General features: G+C 37.8%; 2 protein-coding genes across 8 annotated transcripts in view; one reads left to right on the forward strand and one right to left on the reverse strand.

The window, feature by feature from the left end:
- The window catches only part of DROSHA (drosha ribonuclease III), a 201,774-nt gene extending 178,604 nt beyond the window's left edge, over nucleotides 1–23,170 (forward strand). The window contains exon 35 of the mRNA XM_053201850.1: nucleotides 21,667–23,170. Within this exon, the coding sequence (XP_053057825.1) occupies nucleotides 21,667–21,668 (2 nt within the window). The 3' untranslated portion in view covers nucleotides 21,669–23,170. The remainder of the gene's footprint in view (nucleotides 1–21,666) is intronic.
- CDH6 (cadherin 6) overlaps nucleotides 641–23,423 on the reverse strand; it is a 127,476-nt gene continuing 104,693 nt past the window's right edge. For all 7 annotated transcript variants that reach the window (XM_027074785.2, XM_027074795.2, XM_053201876.1 and 4 more), the window contains 6 exons: nucleotides 21,581–21,834; nucleotides 15,977–16,113; nucleotides 13,346–13,467; nucleotides 12,178–12,295; nucleotides 11,795–12,046; nucleotides 641–6,674 (listed from right to left, as the gene is read on the reverse strand). In XM_027074785.2, coding sequence (XP_026930586.1) covers nucleotides 6,184–6,674; nucleotides 11,795–12,046; nucleotides 12,178–12,295; nucleotides 13,346–13,467; nucleotides 15,977–16,113; nucleotides 21,581–21,834 — 1,374 coding nt within the window. In that variant the 3' untranslated portion in view covers nucleotides 641–6,183. The remainder of the gene's footprint in view (nucleotides 6,675–11,794; nucleotides 12,047–12,177; nucleotides 12,296–13,345; nucleotides 13,468–15,976; nucleotides 16,114–21,580; nucleotides 21,835–23,423) is intronic.

Genomic DNA, 23,423 nt, shown 5'->3' on the forward strand with positions numbered 1-23,423 from the left:
AGCACACAGTGGACTGCCTACTACTGAACAAATGAATGAATAAATGAAAATCTCCTTTGCAAAGCTATGAATTCTCTCAGCTGAAAAAATTATGAAACAGCATCTGTAGAAATAGGAGGCAGCTTAAAAAAGAACCAGCATATGAAATATTATAGCTCTGAATACGCTAAAAACATTTTATTTACTCATAGTATCAGAATGGTGGAAGGATTTTATCCTTATTTCCCTCTGGTCTGGCTCTTGCTTTTTCTTGCTCTTTTTTAAATCAGAGATCCATAGACATTGCTTTTCTATGGGAGTGAAATAAAGGATGGAGAGTTGGGATGGGCAAAAATATAGAACTGTCTTTCTTTATCTAAAGCAATTACCAGGAGGATAAACAGCTTTCTTCTTAATACAGCAATTCCATAAATAACAGTAGAATTCTTGATGCCCCAGCAGTAAGAAGTCTGCAGGGCAGTACCAATGATGTATAATGCTGGCTGGGAGAAACTATTGTTTACAAGCTAATTATCGTATAACAAGTTGGCTTTACTTAGCTATTTGAGAGGTTCAAACAGCAGATTTAGAAAGATATAAAGTGTGTAACAGCATGTACATTGTTTTGAAATCTCTGATTAAAAACAATAGGTTGAGAGAATTGAAAAAAAACAAGTTAGAAAAAAACAGTTTATTAAGTAATATCATATAAATAACTTGTTACAAAAATTGATTTGCAAAAGGCATATTTACTCTTTGTGAGAAATCACTTTTTAAATTGCATTCTTTTCAAATGTATACGTCTAAGAAAACAAAGGAAAATAAAAGAAGCCATTTCAAGGAGCGTGTTTTTTGCCATTTGACTACAACAAAAGGCGCGGCCACACTGAGCTGTAAGGTCATTGTCTTACCTCTCCTTCCAACACAGGAAACTTTCTCATGTAAACTGTGAAGTTATGAAAATATCCCCAGCTAGAAATGTGGATGAAAGCTGAGCAGGGGTTGTTTCCATCAGGTGTTCTCATTGCCAGGGACCAATGATACTGAGAAAAGCCATCGACTGAGCATCCCAGCCAGCAAATCTTCAAGGGTGGCATCAGCTTCAATTTATACTTGGGAGTATTTTTAATTAAAAACAATCAATACCAAAAAGCTTTTATTTTCTGGATTTAAAATCACAAATCACAGTAGGAGAATGCCAAATCGCCTTAGCTTGGTACTACTGAGGACGCACGTAGTATTTATTATAAGGCCTATTCTTAGGCAGTTTACTTTCAAAGCAATGAAAATAATCACAAACAGAACAATACGGTGGTTTTGAAGCATTCCTATGTTTCTTTCGAGCAGACAAGTTGGTTTGCTACACAGCATTCGCCCTGAATGTCTAGTAGTTCTATACATTTGATTCCTTAATAAACACTAAACTAATAGATCATAGAAAACTAAAAGCTTATAGAAGGTGCCTCTAGACATATTTACATAAATAACACTGTCTCGCAAGAAAGACCAAGATCTCATTATAGCGGAATGCTTTTTCCACAACGCTGGGTCCATGCCTCATTTGTCAGATTAACCCCATTTGAAGAGAAATTTGAGTTTGTGGTCCATGGGTTTAAAAAAAAATGGAATTAAGCAACTTGTAAAAGCTCTTTTGAAATTAATCTAATAACCCGGTGGCTCTCAGGCTAAGTGCCTCGGTCCTGTCTGAAATATAGTGGGTAATAGGCTTTGTTTCCATTTGACCTCCTTTTGGCACTTTCATCTATCGGACTAACATTCCCCCCAAATTAAAAAATGAAAATGCATCATAAATAAGGTATTACAAAATGCGGAGTAGATTAAAGATTGTCTCAGTAATGCTTAAATTAAATTGACGATGCAGAGACCATAAACTTCTGGCTTTAAAAATGAGCTATTTCTTTATTAACTTTTAACAAGTGTGCGAGTCAACATATTTCCTTTATAAGAGGGTATTCCTCTGCACACTGAATATGGTCAGGGTCTGATATTTTTTAGTAGAGAGAATTACCCCTTTAGAAAACTATTCCATAAAGATGCCAAAGGGAGATTAAAAATGCTGCAAACCTAATAGTCACTGAACTTTTAAGGAGACCATTCTGTAATTCTGTATTCTCTGGAAAAGAAAGTTGTTTGTTAGACTTGAGAAAATAGTTCATCTTCCTGAAGATCCATGTACTAAGTCTTAATCTTTCTACTCTTATAACCTGATAAAGGAGGCTGGGTTTTAGTGTTAAATATAAATGCTTGGCTGTGTCAAGCATTGGCCCTGTCACAATTCAAAAAAAAGACTTCATCTAGACAAAAACATAAAGAATAAAATTACTCTAAAATTATCCTTTTTAGAGGATACCTTTCAAAATAGTGGGGAATCATGACTTTCTAGAGCGTTCTTCCAAAGTAATTATATTGCTTCAAAACTAGGGAGTAGGGTAAGATAATTTATTCGGTGGTTTGGTTCCTAGGGAAAATTAATTTAGGTGTGTCTGATTTAAATATTTAGTTTGGGCCCAAGAATCAACTCTGTTCTTCCCTTTCATCTATATACTTTTGTGGTCCTCAAGTTTATAGAATTGAGGAATTCTTAACTCATAGTTTATATATTATTATCTTCAGTGAAATACTGATTTCAAGGCAAAGCATTTGATGTAAGGTTCGCTTAGCAAATCAGGACATCTAATATTGACGTACTTAAAAATGAAAGTAATGGAAACATTCTAAAGTTAACTTGGATTCACAAAATTTGGATGCTTCCAAGATAGAGATTCAACTTTTAAGAAATTTTTGTACAACTTTTTGGAGCTGAAAATGAACACTAAGCCAATTTTTTTTAATGAGTTAAAATTGAATCACCAGGTTTTGTTCCATTTGAAAATGGAGTCAATTTGTATCTGAAACTCCTTTTATGCAACTGAACTATAAGGCTAAAAAGCTCTGTAAAAAAACATTTATTCACTGTGCCTAGAATCCCTCACTTATGATTCCATGGAACCATCTCTTCCCCCATTTGATTTCATTTTTTATTTTGGGACAAATGTTTAGGCCTTTCAGCAGAAAGTGGCCATGAAATGATGGGGTGGTAAACTTATACACAGCAGCTTAACATTTTAAAAATTCCAGCTTATTTTAGGGAACATCTTAGTGGTTTGAAGAAACTCTTCCCTTTGAATGGAGGGGAAAAAATTTTCAGAAGGGCCTCAATGTCCTTGAAGCAATCCATAAAAGTCATCTGCTTATAATGAATGAATTGTAGTTTCTCAGTGACCAAAGCAAATATTAAATTTTACCTCTTCCCATTTTCCTGCCATCTTTCTTGTCACTAACATCTACTATCAGGAAAGAGACTTTCTGAAAACTGAGCTGAAAACTAATTTTTTTTTCCTCCAGTAATCATTTATGTTCACTGGGATCCTTGACCCGGTATCCTGGTGGGAAGGAAGAGAGACACACACAGAATGATGGAAGTATGGCTCTCATTATTTCCATGACATCAGAGAGTATTAATTTTCAGAGAACACTTACAGGACCCTAGTTCTAAAATATTCAGCTCTAGTCTTAAATTATCCAATTTCTTAGAGAGTCACTTCATCATCAGGTTTTATGGTAAGAGATTAAGCAGTTATTTCAATATTTAGTCATATTCACTTGTTCTTGGTTCACTGTACCGTCTTCAAGGTGGGATAATATACCTGCCAATTACATCTCAAACATTCCACTACAGAACTACTTACTTTCACTTATGAGGAGAGAATAAACCTTACCGTTAAACATTGGAAGTTGCTAGCGTCAACCCTCAGACATTCCAATTAACCCAAAAGTTCAAAAGGAAGACTTCTGATGATAACTTTCTTTTTTACAGGACTATCTTTCTTGATACAATTTATTACATGACATGAAACATAAGGACAGAGAGCTCTTTAATTTTACAGTAAGTCATGTGATTAAGGTGGTATTCTATTGCTATGAATAACTAGTTCTTACTAATTAACTTTACTAAGCTATCTTTTTCAACACTTAACTGTGACTATGATATTCATTACAGTGAAACCCTCCCATAGTATTTTGTTTGCATTCCTCTGTGTGTGTGTGTGTGTGTGTGTGTGTGTGAAGAACTAGCAAAAGAAAACCCTGAAAACATGAAATACTTGTTAGTATACAGGGAAGTCCATTACAAAATAGGAAGCCATTCAGGAAACACAAGGAATAATATGGTTAAAAAACTTTTCACTCTAATTGGGTAACCCAAAAGACTACATTTCTCTTATTTTAAGGGTGCCGTCTTTACTTCCTGGGTAACACGCTTATTTAAAACTTAACTAAACAACAGTGTGTTCCAAATAGAAAGTATGTGCTCATATGACAGTATCTCCAAATGGAAATGACATTAAGATTATATCTGTAGAAAATTAACATTAATTGAAAATAAATCCCTAAGACTAATAATTGAAGTCAGCATATTCTTAAGTACATAATATATATAGATATATAGATATATAGATATATACAGAGCCTGGGTTTTTTTTTTCTTTTCTAAGTTTTTGAAACAACAATGTTTTCATTACAGTACTTTGGAATTTTCTGATGACTGCACAATGTAAAATTCTAATGATACAAATCATTAGAACAGCCATATGAAATAAATGATTTGAACCTGCCAAAAGGATTAGTTCAGTTCAGTTGGGTCCTCTGGATAATAACTATGATGCTAATTGCATAATTAGAGAAATAATAGATTGGATGGATTGTACATTACTTTTCTGTTGTAGTTTGAGACCATTACTTTATCATTGGTTCAAAGACAAGGATGGCAGGGTTGCCATAGCAACGAAGTTAAAAACAATGGAAAAATATTAATGCTTTTGAATGTCAACTATCATTTTAATACCATCTTAAACACTCTCGTTGAAGGGAATCAATTTTTTCCCTTCATAAGCATCTTCCAAACATGTAATGTGCAGTTTTTCACTGTGATCTCAACAATACACCTATATCACATCATATAAATATATAGATGTTTCCAGATGTGAAGGACAAGTTATCAGGTTCAAGTGTGGCTGGCTCTCATTTCCCCATTAAACTCTGAGGGCAGGATTTGAGTTTTTCTAATCTACCTTTACTAATGTAACTTAATTGTGTACGAAGCATCAAGAATATGAATTGTACTTCACACGGCTACTTTCAAGTATATTAGAATAATACTGACAACAACTACAGACAAGGAGTTAAAATTTGTCTCAGAAAAGTTTCTTTGAGAATTTGAAACAATTAGACTTACTTGTGATTAGTTTCCTGATACTGATGGTCGAAGTAATTTTAAGTGATCTGTAGTACATTTGGTGGCCCGAGCTTTAAATATGCTAAATATTTCCTTTGTTGACATCATTAGCTATTTTCCCTTTCTCTTTATACGGTGCAAGGGCAAACTTTTGTGTGTTTAATATATAAAAAGAAAATATGAGTTAGTGGCCAGGAATGAGATATCATTATGTTTTGTTTGTTGTTTTTTAATATTACCATTTGATTTGTTTCTAGTCCTAAAGAGGACCCAGAATCTTAAAACATTGGTGGATTTGTTGCTTTGAATAGTCACTGGTGCCAGAAAAAGTTCTTGAAGAACACATAGGACAGGCAAATGCCGTTTTAAATACTTTGGGACACACCCATAAAACACACCCAATATACACAGTCCATCATCTCCTTGCGAGCGGATATACCAGGACCAACCTCACAGTTGTTCCTCCCTCATTTCTTCCCACTAAAACTATATTCTTATCGTTAAAGCACAGTCCCTCATCTCATTAGCGTGTGAAATGTACAGCCAGAGCAGTCAGCTGACCTGAGTCAATGGAGTGTGGTAGGGAGGCCGGGCCAGTGACACTGAGCGTGTTCCCAACCCGCCCTAGGAGAGCAAGGGAAAATACCACTCCTGGTTCTCTCTTCCAGCACGGGGCCTGGGGGGCTGACCGACATGGATAATTGGATGCGCTAAAAAATAAACCTTTGCCTCTTGGAAGCTCATAAAAGTGTACTAGAAAAAAGTCCCTCGCGTTGGGTCCCCCCGGACTGCAGCCGTCGACGTCGGGAACGGGCACCACCGAGAAGCCTTCGCGGAGCAGTGGACACGGAGGCGGGCGTCGCCACTGCAGGTCCTTGGGCGGCGGACTGCGAGGTGACAAAGGCAACGCATTAGGAGTCTTTGTCACTGTCCACGCCTCCGTACATGTCTGCCAGCTTTTTGAACCGCGGGCCCCAGTCGCTAAGGTAGTCGTAGTCTTGGTCTCCATCCGTGGTCACCGAGTCCAGTGAGCTCAGCGACTCGGCCACCGAGCCGGTGCCCTCGTAGGCGTAGGTGGCCAAGGAGTCGTAGGGCGGCGCGGTGGGGTCCGTGTCGTTCTCCTTCAACCTTTGGTTAATGAAATCCCGGACGTCGGTGTTGTCTCGAGCGGCTGGAGTCCGTCGGGGCAGAAAAAGGGCCTCGGGCACGATGTCCCTGCGTAATTTGCTGTCCTCGATGGCTTCGGGGTTCCTCAGGGTGCCGATATCAAAGGCCTGGGTGTCCTCCTCTCCGCCACCCTCGTCGTTGTAACTGACAATGTTGTCTCTGATGTCCTCTTTGGAAATGATCAAAGGTTCTTTTTTCCGCTGCCGCCTCAAAGCTGCGAACAGCACCACCGTCACTGGAAGCAGAGACAAAGCAGAAGGGAAGGGGAAGTTAATTTGCCGCCCAATTAATGTCAGCAAGCAGCGCTGCGCTCCAACGTGAAGTTTCAAAACTTCTCCGGGAAACTGCAGACTCAACTTTTATTCCTTGAAGGTTGCGCTTGCCTCCACGCGTGATCAAACCGGGGACCCCCCAAAAGCGGAGGAGAATATTTGAAAGAAAGTTACAATTTAAGTAGAGGATAAAACACCTTCATATTTTTGTCAGTAGTTCCCTTTCGCTTTGAAACGGGGAGCTAGTCTGAAGGTAAGGAAAAAATAAAATAATAATAATAATAAAAAAAAAAAAAGCTCAAACACAGCGAGAGCGCAGCAATCAGAGTGCAAATTATGCTGAACACCTGAAATGCTCTGAAACTGCTTATAAGCACAAGGCTGGCACCTTCGGGATGTGTTGAAGGGTTTGCATAACTACACGTCTAAAATAACTTTTGCACTCTGCCTTCTTTTTCTTCTTCTTCTTCTTCTTTTTTTTTTCCTCAGAGAAGCGTAAAATTGGTTTAAAACCCAAAGTAGACATGTGAATGTCTGCATACCTTTCTACATATAAGAAATATTATTACAGATAATACCTGGAGAGACCCAGATACAATTCAGAAAGCCATTCTGGACTTCAACACCAGCCGGTTTGAAAGGGGGCGGGTGATAAGACACACACCAGCTTATTTCTGTTGGAGCTAAATAAAGTAAACACATTTAAGAGGGAACTTAAAAAAAAAATCTTTCAGAGTTAGTATTCTGTTAAGTGTGATGCCTGGAATGTTTGTCCTTTTGATTTTTCCTCTGAACTCCAATTAGAGGCAAAGCAAGAATTGTGTTTAAATAACTCCTGATGTTTCTTCGCAGCTGGCTACCTGTAGACAGACACATCTCCAAATGGACATATGGGTGGGAAAATAAAAACACAGCGACAGCTTAGAGAGAAAGCAGCCATCCAGGGCAGAAACTGCATTGTGAAACTGGGTTTGTCCAGGGCTGTTTACTGCAAGAAGTACTAGTAATGTGTTTTTATTTTCTCATCCATAACATGGTCCAGATTTTATGAGTCATAAAAATTGAATTACTGTAGTAAGAATTACAGAATAATGGCTTTTGGTGGATATGGATGCCTACACACAGAATGATGGATACATGCATTCGCATGTGTCTATATATTAAAATTTCAGGTGTTAATAGCATTAATAATAATTGGTTATCTACTGAGAGCGTTCTATGTGCCAAACACTGTGCTAAGTGCTTTACATACTGAATCTCATTTGATCGTCACAGCAGCCCTACAAAGTAAGTACCATCATTATAACCCCATTTTACACAGAGGAAGTTGAGGTTTAGAGACGTCACATGTACAAACAATTGAAATCCAGGTCAAACTAAAAAGCCAACACTCTTATTAATCACCATGCGTTAAAGCGTGCTTTGATTATAGACTTTTTCTGAAGGATATCCAGTGTTGCCATTTTCAAGCGTGCGATTGTGTAACTGTATACATTGTCGTTTGCTGCCAGACAGCATCCTCCTGCCTCATTCATCCCAGCCATTCAGGGCGTTTTACTAACTATTTATGTAGTGCCTACTTTGTGCCAGCTATAGTTCTAGACACTATCAATGAAAAACATTGATCAAGAGCCCCGTCCTAATGAGGTGGGCAGAGGTGGCTGTGGTGGTGTATGGAGATCTTGAAAAACAAATAATGTGTCTAATAAATAAGGAAATCATTAGAAGGTGATATGTGCAGTGGAAACAAAAAGTTGATCAGAGAAAGGAGGATGAGGAGCACTTCTGTGTATGATTGAGGGGCCGTGTGTTTAAGAGGAGTGACATTTGAGCAAAGATCTGGGGAATTAATTATCTGAGGAGCTGTCGGGTGAGGGGGACAGAGCTGGAAGAAAGGCTGGGGTGCAAAGTTGCCTAGAGTATTTGAGAAACAGCCTGGAGACGCTATGGCTGCACCTGAGGGGGCCCAGGAGAGGAGAGGAGGAGGGCACGGCCTGTCACGTGGAGCCTGGAGGCTTCTGTATATCTTCACTTTACCCTGAGGTGCGTGAGGGTGGAAAATTGCAGGGCATGCTCATAGTCTACGCTTTTTTCCGGATTCCCGTGTGACCAATGACAAGGGTTTGCAAAACAAAGGACTGTAACTGAGGATGGCCTCTGGGGTTAAGAGAATAGAATCAAGACAACTGTCTTGGAAAGAATTAAACCTGTATGTACAATGGTTTGTGCCACCATTTAAGGCAAGATAGCAGGCATTTATCACTTCCTAATTCTTCCCCGGCTTGGGTTATCTGTATCTTTTATTTTAGTCCTATGCACACCCAGAAGTGCGATTGCCTGGAAGAGAGAGGGCACATATGGTGAATCAGAGGCATTCATTCACTGCCTAATTCTCCTACAGCTACGACTGCCTGTACTTTTCTTCTTAGCCCAATGTACATCTGAACAGAAATTTTGGAAAGGAGATCTTTCTCAAAGCTAACTTTTATAAACTGAAGATGTGAATTCTAAGCATGTGGAGCAAAAAAAATACATTCTGAGAAAGTAATAGCTTTCTTCCCAGTGACTGACCTCTTCCCTTTTCTCAATCCCCTGAGGCCAGAGAATAGTGGTGAGATTTTGAGTGGGGAATGCTTGGACCAACCAGTGTTCAAATCCCATCATAAAGCTAGAAGGTAGCAAGGCACTTGAAATCAGCCTGCCTAGGCTCACTTAAATGATTTCACCTTTTTAAGTGTGTTTCCTTCTGTAAAAGAGAGGCACTAACACAGTGGCCAGTGCTGTCATCAGGAATGAGTTAATAAATGTAACAGTTGTGCAGACTGTAAAGCACCACAGAGACACGAGATGTAGTAGTTGTTTTCAGTGTCGTTTTATTTTTTTATTTTTATTTTTTATGTTTATTTATTTTTGAGAGAGAGTGAGAGAGAGCAAGAGCACAGGAGAAGTACAGAGAGAGAGAGAGAGAGAGAGACAGACAGAGACAGAGGATCCGAAGCAGGCTCTGTGCTGACAGCAGAGAGCCCGATGTGGGGCTTGAACTCACGAACCATGAGATCGTGACCTGAGCTGAAGTAGGAAGCTTAGCCGACTGAGCCACCCAGGTGCCCCTGTTGTTTTATTTTTGTAAATAAAATAAGAGATGCCACATGATCCACTTTATTGACTGTAGGTTTCCTCCTCTATCGTTGTGGCTTCCCTTCTCTTACAAAACCTGAGGTTTGTTTCCACCTTCTTCAATGGTCTCGTTTTCAGTTCGGGCTCTTTCAGCCTGGAAATTACCTTACATTCTGTGAGCTCACAAAGAAAGTAGAGAGCAATGTGGAAGCCCTGAGGCTCAGGGGGAGAAGACCGGCGTTTTGTACTTTGTCCCACCACCTGTTAGCTGTGTGAGTCGGCTACATGACTGCACATCTTAGAGCCTCAGTACTCTAATTTGAGATGCAGATAAATACATACCAGAAGGTTCTGAGGGTTAAATGAGAAAAACAGTTGTGAAGCCTCTTGCCCAGTTTATAGCCCATGGTGTTAGCCTAGGAAGGGTTAAATCCCATTTATTTCCTGTCTTATTGGGTACAGAATTCCAAAGAGAATAGACCAGCTGTAGGAAGCACTGAAACAAGTTAGGAGTAATGAGGAGACAGTGAATTCATTGGAGAAGGAAATGAAAAGGGAGAATAGAGGGAGTAGGTAAGGAAAAAAGTGGGGAGGAGTAAATGGGTAGATGATGAAGGTAAGGAGAAATCACTTCTATGAGATGAGAGTCAGCTCTCTTCCTACAGACCACAAAATGTCCATGGAATTCTCCCTGAGTACAGCCCTGCCAATTCAGCCCTTCTAAAAATAACTTTTTTTAATCAAAAAGAATATTCATATCCTTCTCTTCCAAAACAACTGTTATAGACTCACACCATTAGAAACACTGATTTGTCTTTGCATACTGTCAGCTTTTATTTATCCTCATATCTTAAAATACTTCCCCCAAATCTTCGTTGACAAAGAGAATCACAGCTCTGTAGTTAAGTTTCAAGACTTCTGTTATAATTAGCAAAATGATACGAAATGTGAAGTTCTTGAGCAGGGATCCCTAGGCATTCTCTTCTTGGAAAAATGTAGGTCTTTACTCTTTCTTCTTTCCTTCTCTCAAAGTCACCAAATTGTCAGGTTTTTTTTTGAAAAAGTACCCCCCCCCCCCCCCCCGCAATCCAGGTTGACACTTCTTCCCTTTCTTCCCTTTGTGTAGGGGAGCTTGCTTTGATTTTTGGAAGGACTGAGTTAACTAACATTTCATTTCTTAGTTCACAACAGGCAACGGTCTGTAAAGTGTTTTGAGCTCAACCTGTGAGCTTAATTCATTTGTTGGGGATGAAACTTTCATTTTGAATCATTGCTAAACCTTGATTTTCACCTTGATTGCATTCATTTCTTTTAGGTCCCAGATTTACTTCCTCAGTCATAGAAGTTATTTATTTTTGAGAGTCTGAGAAATAATAGACATTGTGTATGTGGCATTCGGGGAGCAATGCTAAGAAGGTAGTTATTTAAATGGGTAGATCAAAGCAAGTTGGCTGGGTTGAAGAAAATTTAATCACTTGTTTATTTCCCATTTGAGAGAGAAAAAGTCATCACATTTCTCTTTCCACTTGCCCACTGATCTTTAAACTTTACCTTCATACAAAGGGCCATCATCACACCCTCCATACTGGGTGACTCTCACTCTTTACATTTTAACAGTGTTTGCCAGGTTAGATATTAAACAACAAATGAAATGAAAAGGGCCTATTTATATAGTGCCCTCAAATCCTGCCTGGGATTCATTCCCAGTCTAACAGACAAGAGATTTCTTTGGTGAATGATTCCCTGAGTAGGTAAAGACATAGGCAAGTTTCATATCTGTTCATTCGCCAAAGCTATGTTCAAACAAAAACTAGTTCATGGTTGAACAACACAGATTCTCAGCATGTAACTCTACTCACCTAGAGCGGGCTGTATGCCTTAATGGGGGAGGCGGATAAATCTAGAGTGTCACAGTAACAGTGTGTGCCTCTCATGGGGAGATAGGATGCAGGGAGAAGCAGTTTACCTAGTAGGGTCACGATGCACAGAAGGATGGCAATGAGAGCCCCTGTGCTCAGTCCCGTGGGGTGGACGAGGGCCTCCGCATGGCAGGACTGCATGTTCCCATGGTGGTCACATGCACAGACCCGGACAGTTACTGTCCCAGTGCTGCTTTGGACTGGGTAGTCGTTGTCTGAAATGACCACAGGCAGGAGATAGGTGCTCATCTCGTGTCTATTATAGCCATTTTTCCGAGTTAAGATTCCTGCTGTGTTATCTGGAACCGGAAAGCAAAGTCAATGTTAACGTGCATACCACGTCATGGATTGCAACAATTGTGATGACAGTAGATAGATAGAGATAAAGATATAAATATATAGACAGAGAAAGTAACTTGGGCTCCTTTACCTTTGTTGTCTTGAATGGTAAAGTTTGAGCCACTGGTTGCTTCAGGGGCCAAAGAGAATGAGAATTGGTGCCCACTATAAGGGTCGTCTTTGTCAATGGCTCGTAGGGTCTGAATCAACTAAAATCAAAACCATAAAGCTGCTATAAAGTTTTGGTAACTCAAAAGCATTCCTTACAGTGTTGCAGTAAATTGCTTGACTAAATGATTTCTGATTTTAATTTAAAAACGATAGTCTCTAGAAAATTTACAGTGAGTCCACTCTATGCAATGAAATGATGGGTTGGAAATAGAGCCCAAAATAACACTTTGTTTTGGGGCTATCCTGGGCACTGTATGTAGGATGTTTAATAGCAAGCCTCGTCTCCTCCCACTACATACCAGTGACACCCTCCTCTTTGTGACAATCAAAAAATGTCCCCTGGGGGCAAAATCACTTGGGTTGGCAAACACTGCCCTAGAGTGATACAAAACTATAAAATATCACAGTGATCTACCACAGCATTTCAACTAAAAAACTTTGGGCACTCTGTACAACAGCCTGTTTAGAAATGCAGTCTTGACATATACATAAACCATCAACTTGCATAAAAACTAAAAAGAAAGTTTGTACATAAAACAAAACTTCAACTTCGTGCCCTAACATGTATTTTAACAGTGTACCGCTGTTTCGACAAACTGTAACATAATTTTATACCATTGGTAGAAAAGACCTATTTCAGGTGGGGACAAATGTGTAAAACAGGAAAACATTCACGAATGTGTATTACTTGTACAGATGGGCAATATAAGTAAGTGGAACTATGAATTATAGGCAATTGTAAAATATATCGTAGTTATTGCTTTCCTCTCTGTACACATGGTAATTAAAAGTATCTGCTCACCAATTAAGATTTTTCAAATAAAGCTGTGACTAATCTATTTTAATGAAAACTCAGGACTGATTTGAATCCACATCAGTCTTTGAGAATGATGAACTTCCAGTTCTTAAAAACTGCTTGTTCTCTTATGCAAGTTAAACATTCATTCTGTTCTTATTTATAGTATTAATTTTGTTAGCATTTACTTCATACTTAATTCAAACCTGGCCCTCAGCTCTGTGTATCGTCTGAGTTATTAGAAGATCTAAATTAATCTGACTAAATTAATTTACTTTCTTATGAAACTCACCTGATCTGCTTTTGCCTTTTCACAGACAAAGGTTTCATAGAATTCAGCAAATTCCGGGGCATTGTCATTGACATCTAGAACTTTAATATATAGAGGGACTCGGCTGCTTTGCTTTGGATTATCTGCAACATGCCAAAACGAAGGGAATAGGCATTTATATGTCAATTGTCAACCCCCTTTAGACAACAGTCACTCACTCCTTTCTCATTCATACACAGATTCCCCAAGGCTGCTCTGAGTACCACAAGGCACTGTGTACCAACTTAGTCACAAAAAAGAATTAGTCACAAAAGAGAATGCTTCTGGAGTTGGATACACCTGCTGGAAATACCTAGGAGATAAAGCTACTTGTGTTGATATAGGGCAACTGTATAGCAACCCCCAGAATAACACAAAAATAAAGAAAAACTTTATCCAGGAAAGGCAGTTGAGAGGCAGATTTTAAGGGAAGCCAAAGAAGCAGGGAGATGGGAAAACATTTGGACAAAAGAAAGAGCCAGGGGGCTGGGGGCGGGGGGGGGGTGATCAAGGAAACCAGAGGATGTTTTCATCTTAGTTTTTGTGCTGAATAAGAGCTAGCCATAGTATTTGGCATTTTGCTATATTATCTTATTTAATCCTTACAACCTTTTCTGTAAATACAGTTTTTGCCCCTATTGTATAGATGAGGAAACTATGCACAGATATGTTAGGTAATTTGTCCATCTTCACAGAGATAATGAGTGAGAAGTAGAGCCTTGATTTAAACTTGGGTCTGTCTGACTCCAAGCCCAGACCGTTCACCTAGGATAGTGAGAGAGCCGCACCCATGTTTGACAACCAGGGACAAGTGAAGTATCTGGGGTAGTGTGGAAGACAGATTCCTGGTCTAAGAATCAGGAGTTAGAACCTCTGAACTCAGCCCTCTTCATTCACTTCACTTATGTATCTGTTTGTTCGCTTCATAAATATTTACTGACCATCTAATTTTTCATATGTGCCAGCCACTAGTTGGGGTGCTGGGACACATGGGGAACATCACAAAAATCCTGCATGCTAAGTTTTATTCTAATGGGGGCGACAAACTGTGAAATGGTACATGCTATGGAGAAATTAAACAGGGAAAAGGATTGGAGAGAGATGGAGGTGATACTTTGCATGGGATAACCACTCAGTCTCATCTCATGAGATGCCATTTGTACAGAGACACAAATAAAAAGAATTAAGCTATGTGAATATTTCCAGCTCTCCAGAGGGAGGGAACAGTAAATGCCAAGGCCCTGGAATGGGAGTGGGCTGGTTTCACATAAGATCTGGGCTTCTGTTGCATCAAAGATAGTTAAGAAGTTTAGACAATAAGATTCTTAAGTTCCTTTGCATCTAAAATGTTTCCCACATTAGTCTTCCAAAGTTAGAATTGCCAAAGATGAAGTCTTAAAAGGTCTTTATCACTAGTAAGTACTTTCAAATATATCACAGAAACATTAAATCTTAAAAAAAAAATTAGGCACAAACTTAAAATATGCATGAAATGACTACTTCAGTAAAAAATAAAATTTCATGATGTTATAAAAAGTGGTCCTTTTCAGTGCAAAAAATAATTTTGTAATTTTAAACCTTTAAGTATGCTCTGCCATTGGTATCTGCATTAGTCCCTCCACATAAGTTCTGAAGAGCGTATTCCTACCTAACAAATTTTTAATTAAGAGTTCTTAACATTATCACAAGGCAATGCTTCATTTTGCCCATACTGGTTATTTATTATTCTATTCAATATCCTTCAGCCATTTCAAATCTCATGAGTTACGTTGACAAAGAAAACTACTGTAATATACCATTAGACATGGAATATTTCACACCAGATACCCAACTGAGCTAAAAATGTTTGAACTTTTAAAATCAAAAACAAAAACTAAAAAATGAGCTATAATTTAGAAGCCTATTTTTAAACATTTAAATGTTATTTTAAAAATACTTTTTCCTTCATGTACTTAGGCCTACACATTTGTGTTTACATTACACAATTTTCACTGTGTATAATCATTTTATTTGAAGCATTCATTTGGCATTATTTTTCTTTGCCTTTAATTTTATGGTGACTTCCATAAAATTCACTCTAAACATTTTATTGATTACTTGGTGGTTTGGATTGCTCACTTTGGTGTACAATGGAAAAGCTAAAATTTATATCTCTTACTTCTGTAATGATTTTGAAATAGAAATTCTGTAGAAAGCCAGGAGATAGATATCTGAGATATTTCTAAGTAATGCCTACAGTTTTTAATATACTTGATTCTCCTCCCCACCAATCCTAACCATGAGTTCATTTTTTCAGCTGCTTCTGTAATGTTCTGATTTATAAAGCTTTTTGGAATTGAATCCCATATGTACCAGTTCAACCTCATCTGAGAGGTACATTCTCATGTTATTATTTCTGAACTACATAACATCCACAGTTGCCTCTGCATTTGTGAATGAATGAGCACATACCTAGAAGAAACATCACTACAAATCATTACAGGGCTCTTTCCCTCAATAGGTATCGAATAGGATATCAGTACATGGTGACTAATTTCAGCGTTACTTCACCAGCCCTTGCTGGGACACTCACTCCATCAATTGGGGACAGTTGCTCTGTGAGGTTAGACTTACTGATCTCTGTTGCTATTACTGTAATGTTGTGCCACAGCAATGTTTCTCGGTCAAGAAGTTTCGACGTAAAAATTGAACCATTTCCAGAATCAATGTTGAATATTCTGTCCATATCTGTGTGTCGATCAACAGAATACCTAAAAATGCAGAGCAGAATTTAGAATGGTTTTCTTTTCTTTTCTTTTTATCGAATGATAGTTGACACACACTGTTACATTAGTTTCAGGTATACAACATAATGATTTGGCAAGTCTATATGTTATGCTGTGCTCACCACAAGTGTACCATCTGTCCCCATACAATGCTAGAAAGGTCCTTGTTGTATTTGTTATTCTCACACCCTGCAACTATTCCAAGAATGTCTGTTACATGAATTTTTTCTACCTTGTAGCACATATCTGAATATCTATAACTTAATATTAAGTAAAACATTCTGGAAAATTAATTCTTTACAATTGAGATCCTAATGTAAACCCATTAGACAAGTTACATGAGTTTGAAAATCAACAATGAAGTTTTTTTATATGTAATTTGTATCTAGTTTGTATATTAATACATTTTAACTCTAATCTTAGAACTTTAATGTATATGTGTGTGTTCATGTACATAAGTAGGGCTATTTGTCTAGTTTTCTATTATCCATTTTATTTTAAAATCATTACATTGAAACAAGCAAAAAATGGCTAGTGTGGCTGCAGTTAGTGAGGTAGGAAAGGGAGAAAGATGAAATTGGGGAGAGAATCAGAGGCTAGACTGCAGAAGAATGGGCTGGCCACGGCAAGGATTTGGGATTTGTCCTAAGAACAATGTGAATATACCAGTGGATTTTAATCCAAATCATGTTTAATAAAGATTGCTGGTTGAATTGAGGAGAATGGTTGGCTGGTGCTGTCCCAGCTGGTACAAGAGAAGAACAGGATTTGGGGAAGATCATAAGTTCCAGTTTTGATATTGAAGCTGAGATGCCCAAGGAAAGTTTGGGAAGCAAAAGAGCTAGATTGACAACTTAGATTTCCTGTTCAATTGTCTAGGAAGAGAAGGTCCAGTGAAGGGAGAAAAATATTAAGGACAGAATCACTTAAAAGATGATGGAAGGGGGCACTCGGGTGGCTCAGTTGGTTACGCGTCTGACTTCAGCTCAGGTCATGATCTCACAGTTTGTGGGTTCAAGCCCCGCATCCGGCTCTGTGCTGACAGCTCGGAGCCTGGAGTCTGCTTTGGATTCTGTGTCTTCCTCCCTCTCTCCCCTTTCCCCACTCATGCTCTGTCTCTCTCTCTCAAAAATAAATAAACATTAAAAAAAAGATGATGGGAGAATGAAGACTCACAGTGCCCAGAACAGTGCCCAGAACAGTCCCAGAGCGGAGTAGGAACTTGATAACTATTTAAGGAGTTAAGAGAATTCAACGAAAACCAAGAGGTATCTTAGAAATCAAAGGACAGGGCGCCTGGGTGGCGCAGTTGGTTAGGCGTCCGACTTCAGCCAGGTCAAGCGTCCGACTTCAGCCAGGTCACGATCTCGCGGTCCGTGAGTTCGAGCCCCGCGTCAGGCTCTGGGCTGATGGCTCAGAGCCTGGAGCCTGTTTCCGATTCTGTGTCTCCCTCTCTCTCTGCCCCTCCCCCGTTCATGCTCTGTCTCTCTCTGTCCCAAAAATAAATAAACGTTGAAAAAAAAAATTAAAAAAAAAAGAAATTAAAGGACAGAGTTTTCTCAACACTGAAATTGACGGAAGACTAGTAAATTTTGAGAAATGTTATCTTCTTTATAAATTTATTACTAGTTTTGGGAATAGCTATATATGGGGAAATATGTATGTACTCTGTTTTATGTATGGGATATTAAAGAGAAAACTCAGAAGAGAGTTTATATGTTAAGGTCATTAGGGGAAAGAATTGCCCATTTCAGCTAGATTCTGAATGTTGGCTCAGTAGAAATACAATTAAGTAAATGACCTAGCTACTCATACACATGTAGAATTATTATGAATGCTCCAAGAAAAATAAACTCTTGTTACTAACTTGTAGTTTCTATTTCAATTGATTATTTTGCTTTAATATAGAACTGGTGAATTATCTTAATAAAATATATTTTTGTCATCTATTAGGGGTCTAAATAAAGTAGATATTTGATTATTGTAGGCTATTTAAACCTGATATTAAAGAGAATTAATGAAGTTCAAAAAAGCTATATACCTTTCTATATCTCTATCTCTATCTCTATCTCTATATCTGTATCTCAGGCCACCTCAGAATTTTAATGTTAGTTTATATAAACCTAATATTTTATTATTAAGTGTTTATCTCTTACAGATGAAACAGCTCTTATTTTTGCAGTTTGTGTCATGAATCAATGTTTATTAAGAATTTAGGCAACAGCATTGAACTTGATCAACTGCCTTCATTTTTAATTTGAGAATGACAAATATTTATAGCACATAATTAATTTCCCAAAAAGGAAATTTCAGTATTCATAGACTCTTTAAGAACTTTAATCATTGCCTACATTTTTTGCCTATGTTTTTTCCTTCATGAAAAAAATTGAGCTTAAGATGCACTGCTTATTGTCCTTACAAGCTCTTACAATTATATACAGCAGTAATCTTTTCTTGTTGTTTGTTTTCTTCCTGCTATACTTTTAAGTTTTACAAGCAATATTTTCCAGTCAAGTCTTTGAAATAAAGGGTACAGGGTGAAGAATTGTTAGTTGGAGGCAGTAACTATTTAAATACCAAAGAGAAAGTAACTATTTAAATACCAAAACTGTATATGAGTTTCCCCCTTAATTGGGAGATTTAAAAAGTAATAGGAAACCTCAGATTTCTACATTATTTAGGAATGATGTTTGCACATGAACCCTTATTTGTTTGTTGTTTTTTTTTCCAAAGTAATTTCAATTCATATCTAGTATATTTACTGTCTAGTCATATTAATTGTAGTCATAACAGATAAGAAACAAGGTAATCAATCTTAACATGATTATAGCAGATTATTTTGCTAGGTAGCTCTCCCCCCCAAATTTATTATATTCTGTGATTCAATAATTTGTCTTCTAATGTATCCTCTCAAGTCAGGGAGATTTTAGGTCAGGAAAGGAAGTATGTTTGCAGGTAGATTTTTCATAATATCTATTCAGAGTGACATTTTATAATACCCTTTCATGGAAGTCAAGGGGCATTTCTGATACAGTTATTGGAAGAAAATTATTTTATGTAATTAAATAATTAAAAACTTGTATCTGCATAATGATAAATCAATGTTTGGGGGAGGAGATCTCTAGTATTAATTGTGTACTTAACATTGTCTAGCACCTAGTTGTTCAATATTTACATCTTGGATAACCAAAAACTATGTGTGGATATACTTTCCCAATATAAGAATCAATTTTATCCTATAAAAGGACTTATTGGAATATGCATTTATATACCAATATATCCTTACTTTATCCTTATTGGTATTTTTATCCTTAAATCTATGTCTATATATGAAATCCATATGTACCAAGAAAAGGCTGGCATAGAAAACTTTAAAATTAGCTGACAGCCAACCCAGTCTGACAAGCTAGCTACTTCCTTTAATAAAACATAAAATAATGCAGTGAGTTAAAATGGTATTCATTATAAAAAGTGAAATAGACACAAAAATGCAGCCTAAATTCCCAGGAGACATTATCTCTTTCAATTAAAAACATGTTGAATGATCAAAGAGGTAACAAAGCTCATATTTATATAAACTTCCAGCATTAACACTTTTAAATTAGTCTTGACATTGACTTGCTGAGATTTTTTTCCTTACACAGGACAAACTCCAAGTGACAGAATAGTTGTGAAAGTACTTAAAATTATCTGTGTTATACAAGCAAAGGCCATCATTCATTTTCCTTATTAATAATATGAAATGTATATAGAACACTTGATCCACGGAGCTTACATGTGGCTGCTTTGGGTTGACCATAGTCCAATTCAAGGAGTCTATAGATATTCCAGTAGGATGACAAAACAACAGAGTCTATTTTCCCAATGATTTAAAACTATTCCCTGAAAGTAAGTCAGTGCATTTTTGTGTTTTAGATGTGGGACTTGCTATCAGGTTTCATTTGAACAAAGGGCTCATGGTTGAAAAGTTAGAAAATGCCTTAGAACCTCAAAATCTTTTATCTGCAGTAATATTTTTCATGCAGCAGTCAGTGTGATCCTCTTTAAAAATTAGGTTTAGATTAGGTAATACTCCTATTCAAAGCTTTGCAGTGGTTTCCTACCTCAATCAGAATAGAACTCAGTCTTTACCAATACCTTCAGATGTCCCTAGGACCTGCCACACTTACCACCTACCAAACCTCCTGTTGCCTCAGACCTTCCCAACCACTCCCCACCTTGCTCACTTTCTTCTAGCTTTGTAAGCTTCCTTGCTACTCCTCTTCATGCCAAGCAAGCTCTGGTATCATACCTTGCCCTCATTTCCCCCTCTTCTTTGGACATTCTCCTCCCAGATTCACCATGGTTCATCCTTTCATTTCAATCAAATCTTTACTCAAATGATTTCCTACCAAGGGCAAGCCTGACCATGCTATCTAAAATAGTACCCCAGATACTCTTTGTTTCCATACTCTGCCTTATTTTACTGCTTACAATGTATTTCACTTGAAATATTACATATTTGTTGTTTGCCTATTTCTGTCTTCCCCAATTAAAATGTAAGCTTAGTGAGATTAGGACTTGATGTTGTTCTCTATTGTATCTCTAAAGCCTAGAACATGCCTGGCATAAGGCAGGTACCCTGATCAGAATATATCTGTGGGCTCACTGGCAAGAGTTCCTCTAGTCTACTTACTTTGTTTTTTTTTTTACAGGGGATAATTTACACAATAATATTCTTATTTAGCAGTTTTCTCATCTAGTCAAGTAAGCTACTGACTAAAGCCTGGAAGTTGTTGGCTCCAGTGCCTTCATGATAAAATTCTAGAATACTGAAGCATCTGTGATTTCAAAGAGCAATGAGGTTTTCTTGCAGCATGATTTACAGCTAAGGTATTAGGAATGTATGGGGAAAATAGAGCTTGCTTACATAGTATAAATTAGGATTCAGCTCTATTAATTTCCCCAGGATTTCGCAGACATATATCATGAAATGATTCTTATTTTTATCCATGTCTGAAAATGAAAATAATTACACGTCCAAATGGAGTGTAATTCTGCCTCTAAGTGTTACAGGATAGATTCTTCCACACTTGAAAAACAGACTATTGGCCTGGTGTCTTGTTTATTAAAAATCACAATGCTCTCTCCATGCCACTGTTTGACAAATATAAGACCTTCAAGAAAAATTCCAGGCCATTCTGTTCTATTACCTTATACCATTTTCATGTAAGCAGTAAGCTCCTATAGATCATTTTGTGTCCCCCCCCCAATTTTGTGGGGTTTTTTTAGGCTTATGCTGCTGCTAAAACAATTGTTGAGCAAGGAGAGTAAAGATGCTGTTTAGAGTCGTTTTTCAGGAAGATACAAATATCTAATTGGAAGAAAGCATTAATTTTCTAACTTGCAGGTGATACTTGAATAGCAATCGACTGACGTTTATGAAAAAGACATGTCTCAGAAGTGTGCTTACTTGACAGGATTCCTGGCAGCATCAGGATCTTGGGCTGTGACTGAGCCTATGGTTGTGTTTATCTGAGCATCTTCTCTTATTTGTAGGATGTAGGCCAGTTTGCTGAAGACAGGAGGCTCATCCACATCTTCCACCATGATTCTGACCGTAGCTGCATCTTTGAATGGACCCAGGTAGAGAAAGCGGGGTTCAACATGAGGATTGGAGGCTTCCACTTTGAGGGTGTACACTTTCTTCTTTTCAAAGTCCAAGACCTTGGGGTGGGTGGGGAGAAGAGACATATTTAAAGCAGCCAAGACACAGAAAGACGAGACATAAGGCATTTTTAGTGCAAATCATGGGTAGTGAATGTGGTTATATTGCTTAGAGACATCACCACACAGTGTGATATTGGGCAAAGGCATGAGATGCCACACCATCCTGATGAAAATTGTGGGCTGAAACCATGCCCACTATTGCCTTGAAAGTGGGTGCAAGGGTGCAAGGTATAACGGACAAGGAAGAGAACCTGGAAGCAGGGTCTTGTATAAAAAAGGACCCCCTGTAAAGAAAATTCTTGTATTTGACTAGAGGGAGCCATGTTAGGGGCAAATTGGCAAATCTGACTTTGATTGAATACTTAATGAGTGTTTAAAATTTGCTGGTATTGGGGCACCTGGATGGCTCAGTCGGTTAGGCTTCCAACTTCAGCTCAGGTCATGATCTCACGGTTTGTGAGTTTGAGCCCCATGTCAGGCTCTGTGCTGACACCTCAGAGTCTGGAGCCTGCTTCAGAGTCTGTGTCTCCCTCTATCTCTTCCCCTCCCCCCCCCCCCTCACGCTCTGTCTCTCTCTGTCTCTAAAAAATGAGTAAACATTAAAAAAAACTTTTTAAAAAAAAAATTTGCCAGTATCTGGACCCCACCCTGGATCATTAAACCAAAATATCTGAGGTGGGGGTGGGAATCTATACTTTTAAATACCTCCCCCAGTGATTCTAATGTGCAGCCAGAATTGAGAACCACAAGTTTGCATCATGACTTCCTCTTCCTCATTCAGATAAAATAGATTTAATATGTTTTTTTTTTGCATGTGCCTGAGTTGATAAAATATTCCAAGTGATATCCTGATAAGGGCATTGGGCTAATTACTTGCCAACGAAAGTAATGATCATTGTTGTCAGAGGTCTTTAGAAAAAGTATCTCTGCTTCTGGAGACATAGTGAACCCAAATGCTTATTGCTGACTTTTAGTTTTAGACGATGATATGACAAGGCTCACTAGAAACACAATTAATCAAGACATTAGTGAAAGTGATTTAGTCAGCTAGGCAAAATTTCAGTTTGAATCTGATAAGGCACTAAGAAAATTAAAAAGGTTAATGCACACTAATGGGCTTCCTAATTATATTATAGTATAAAACATTGGTCTGGATGTCGCTTAAACATGTTTTATTGTGTTTCCAGGTATTAAGACATGTAATTCAAAGCTTAAGAGGAAAGGATTTTCTTGTTATTTACATCTACCTGTGCTTATTTTTACCAGCAAGTATGCTAAAGGAGAGAGAAAATGTTATTTCATACATGATAAAAATGCAGTTATTAAAAAAACTCACCAAAAATAACAATTTTTAGCTTTGAAGCACACAGTTTATTGGTTTTAAATTTTTGCCACACTTCTGTGTACTGCTCTGTGATGCTAGACAATTTGGGGGGGGGGAGTAAATAGTGAATAAGTACATAGGACAAAAATTGGAATTCAGAAATATAAAAAATTTATTATTGTTTTCCAAAAAGTAGCTAAACAGCTCATGGGAGATTTGTGTTATTTAATTTATTTCTGTGTTCTTTTTATATCCTGTCTTT

This window comes from Acinonyx jubatus, chromosome A1 (genome assembly GCF_027475565.1).
Source record: "Acinonyx jubatus isolate Ajub_Pintada_27869175 chromosome A1, VMU_Ajub_asm_v1.0, whole genome shotgun sequence".
NCBI lineage: Eukaryota > Metazoa > Chordata > Mammalia > Carnivora > Felidae > Acinonyx > Acinonyx jubatus.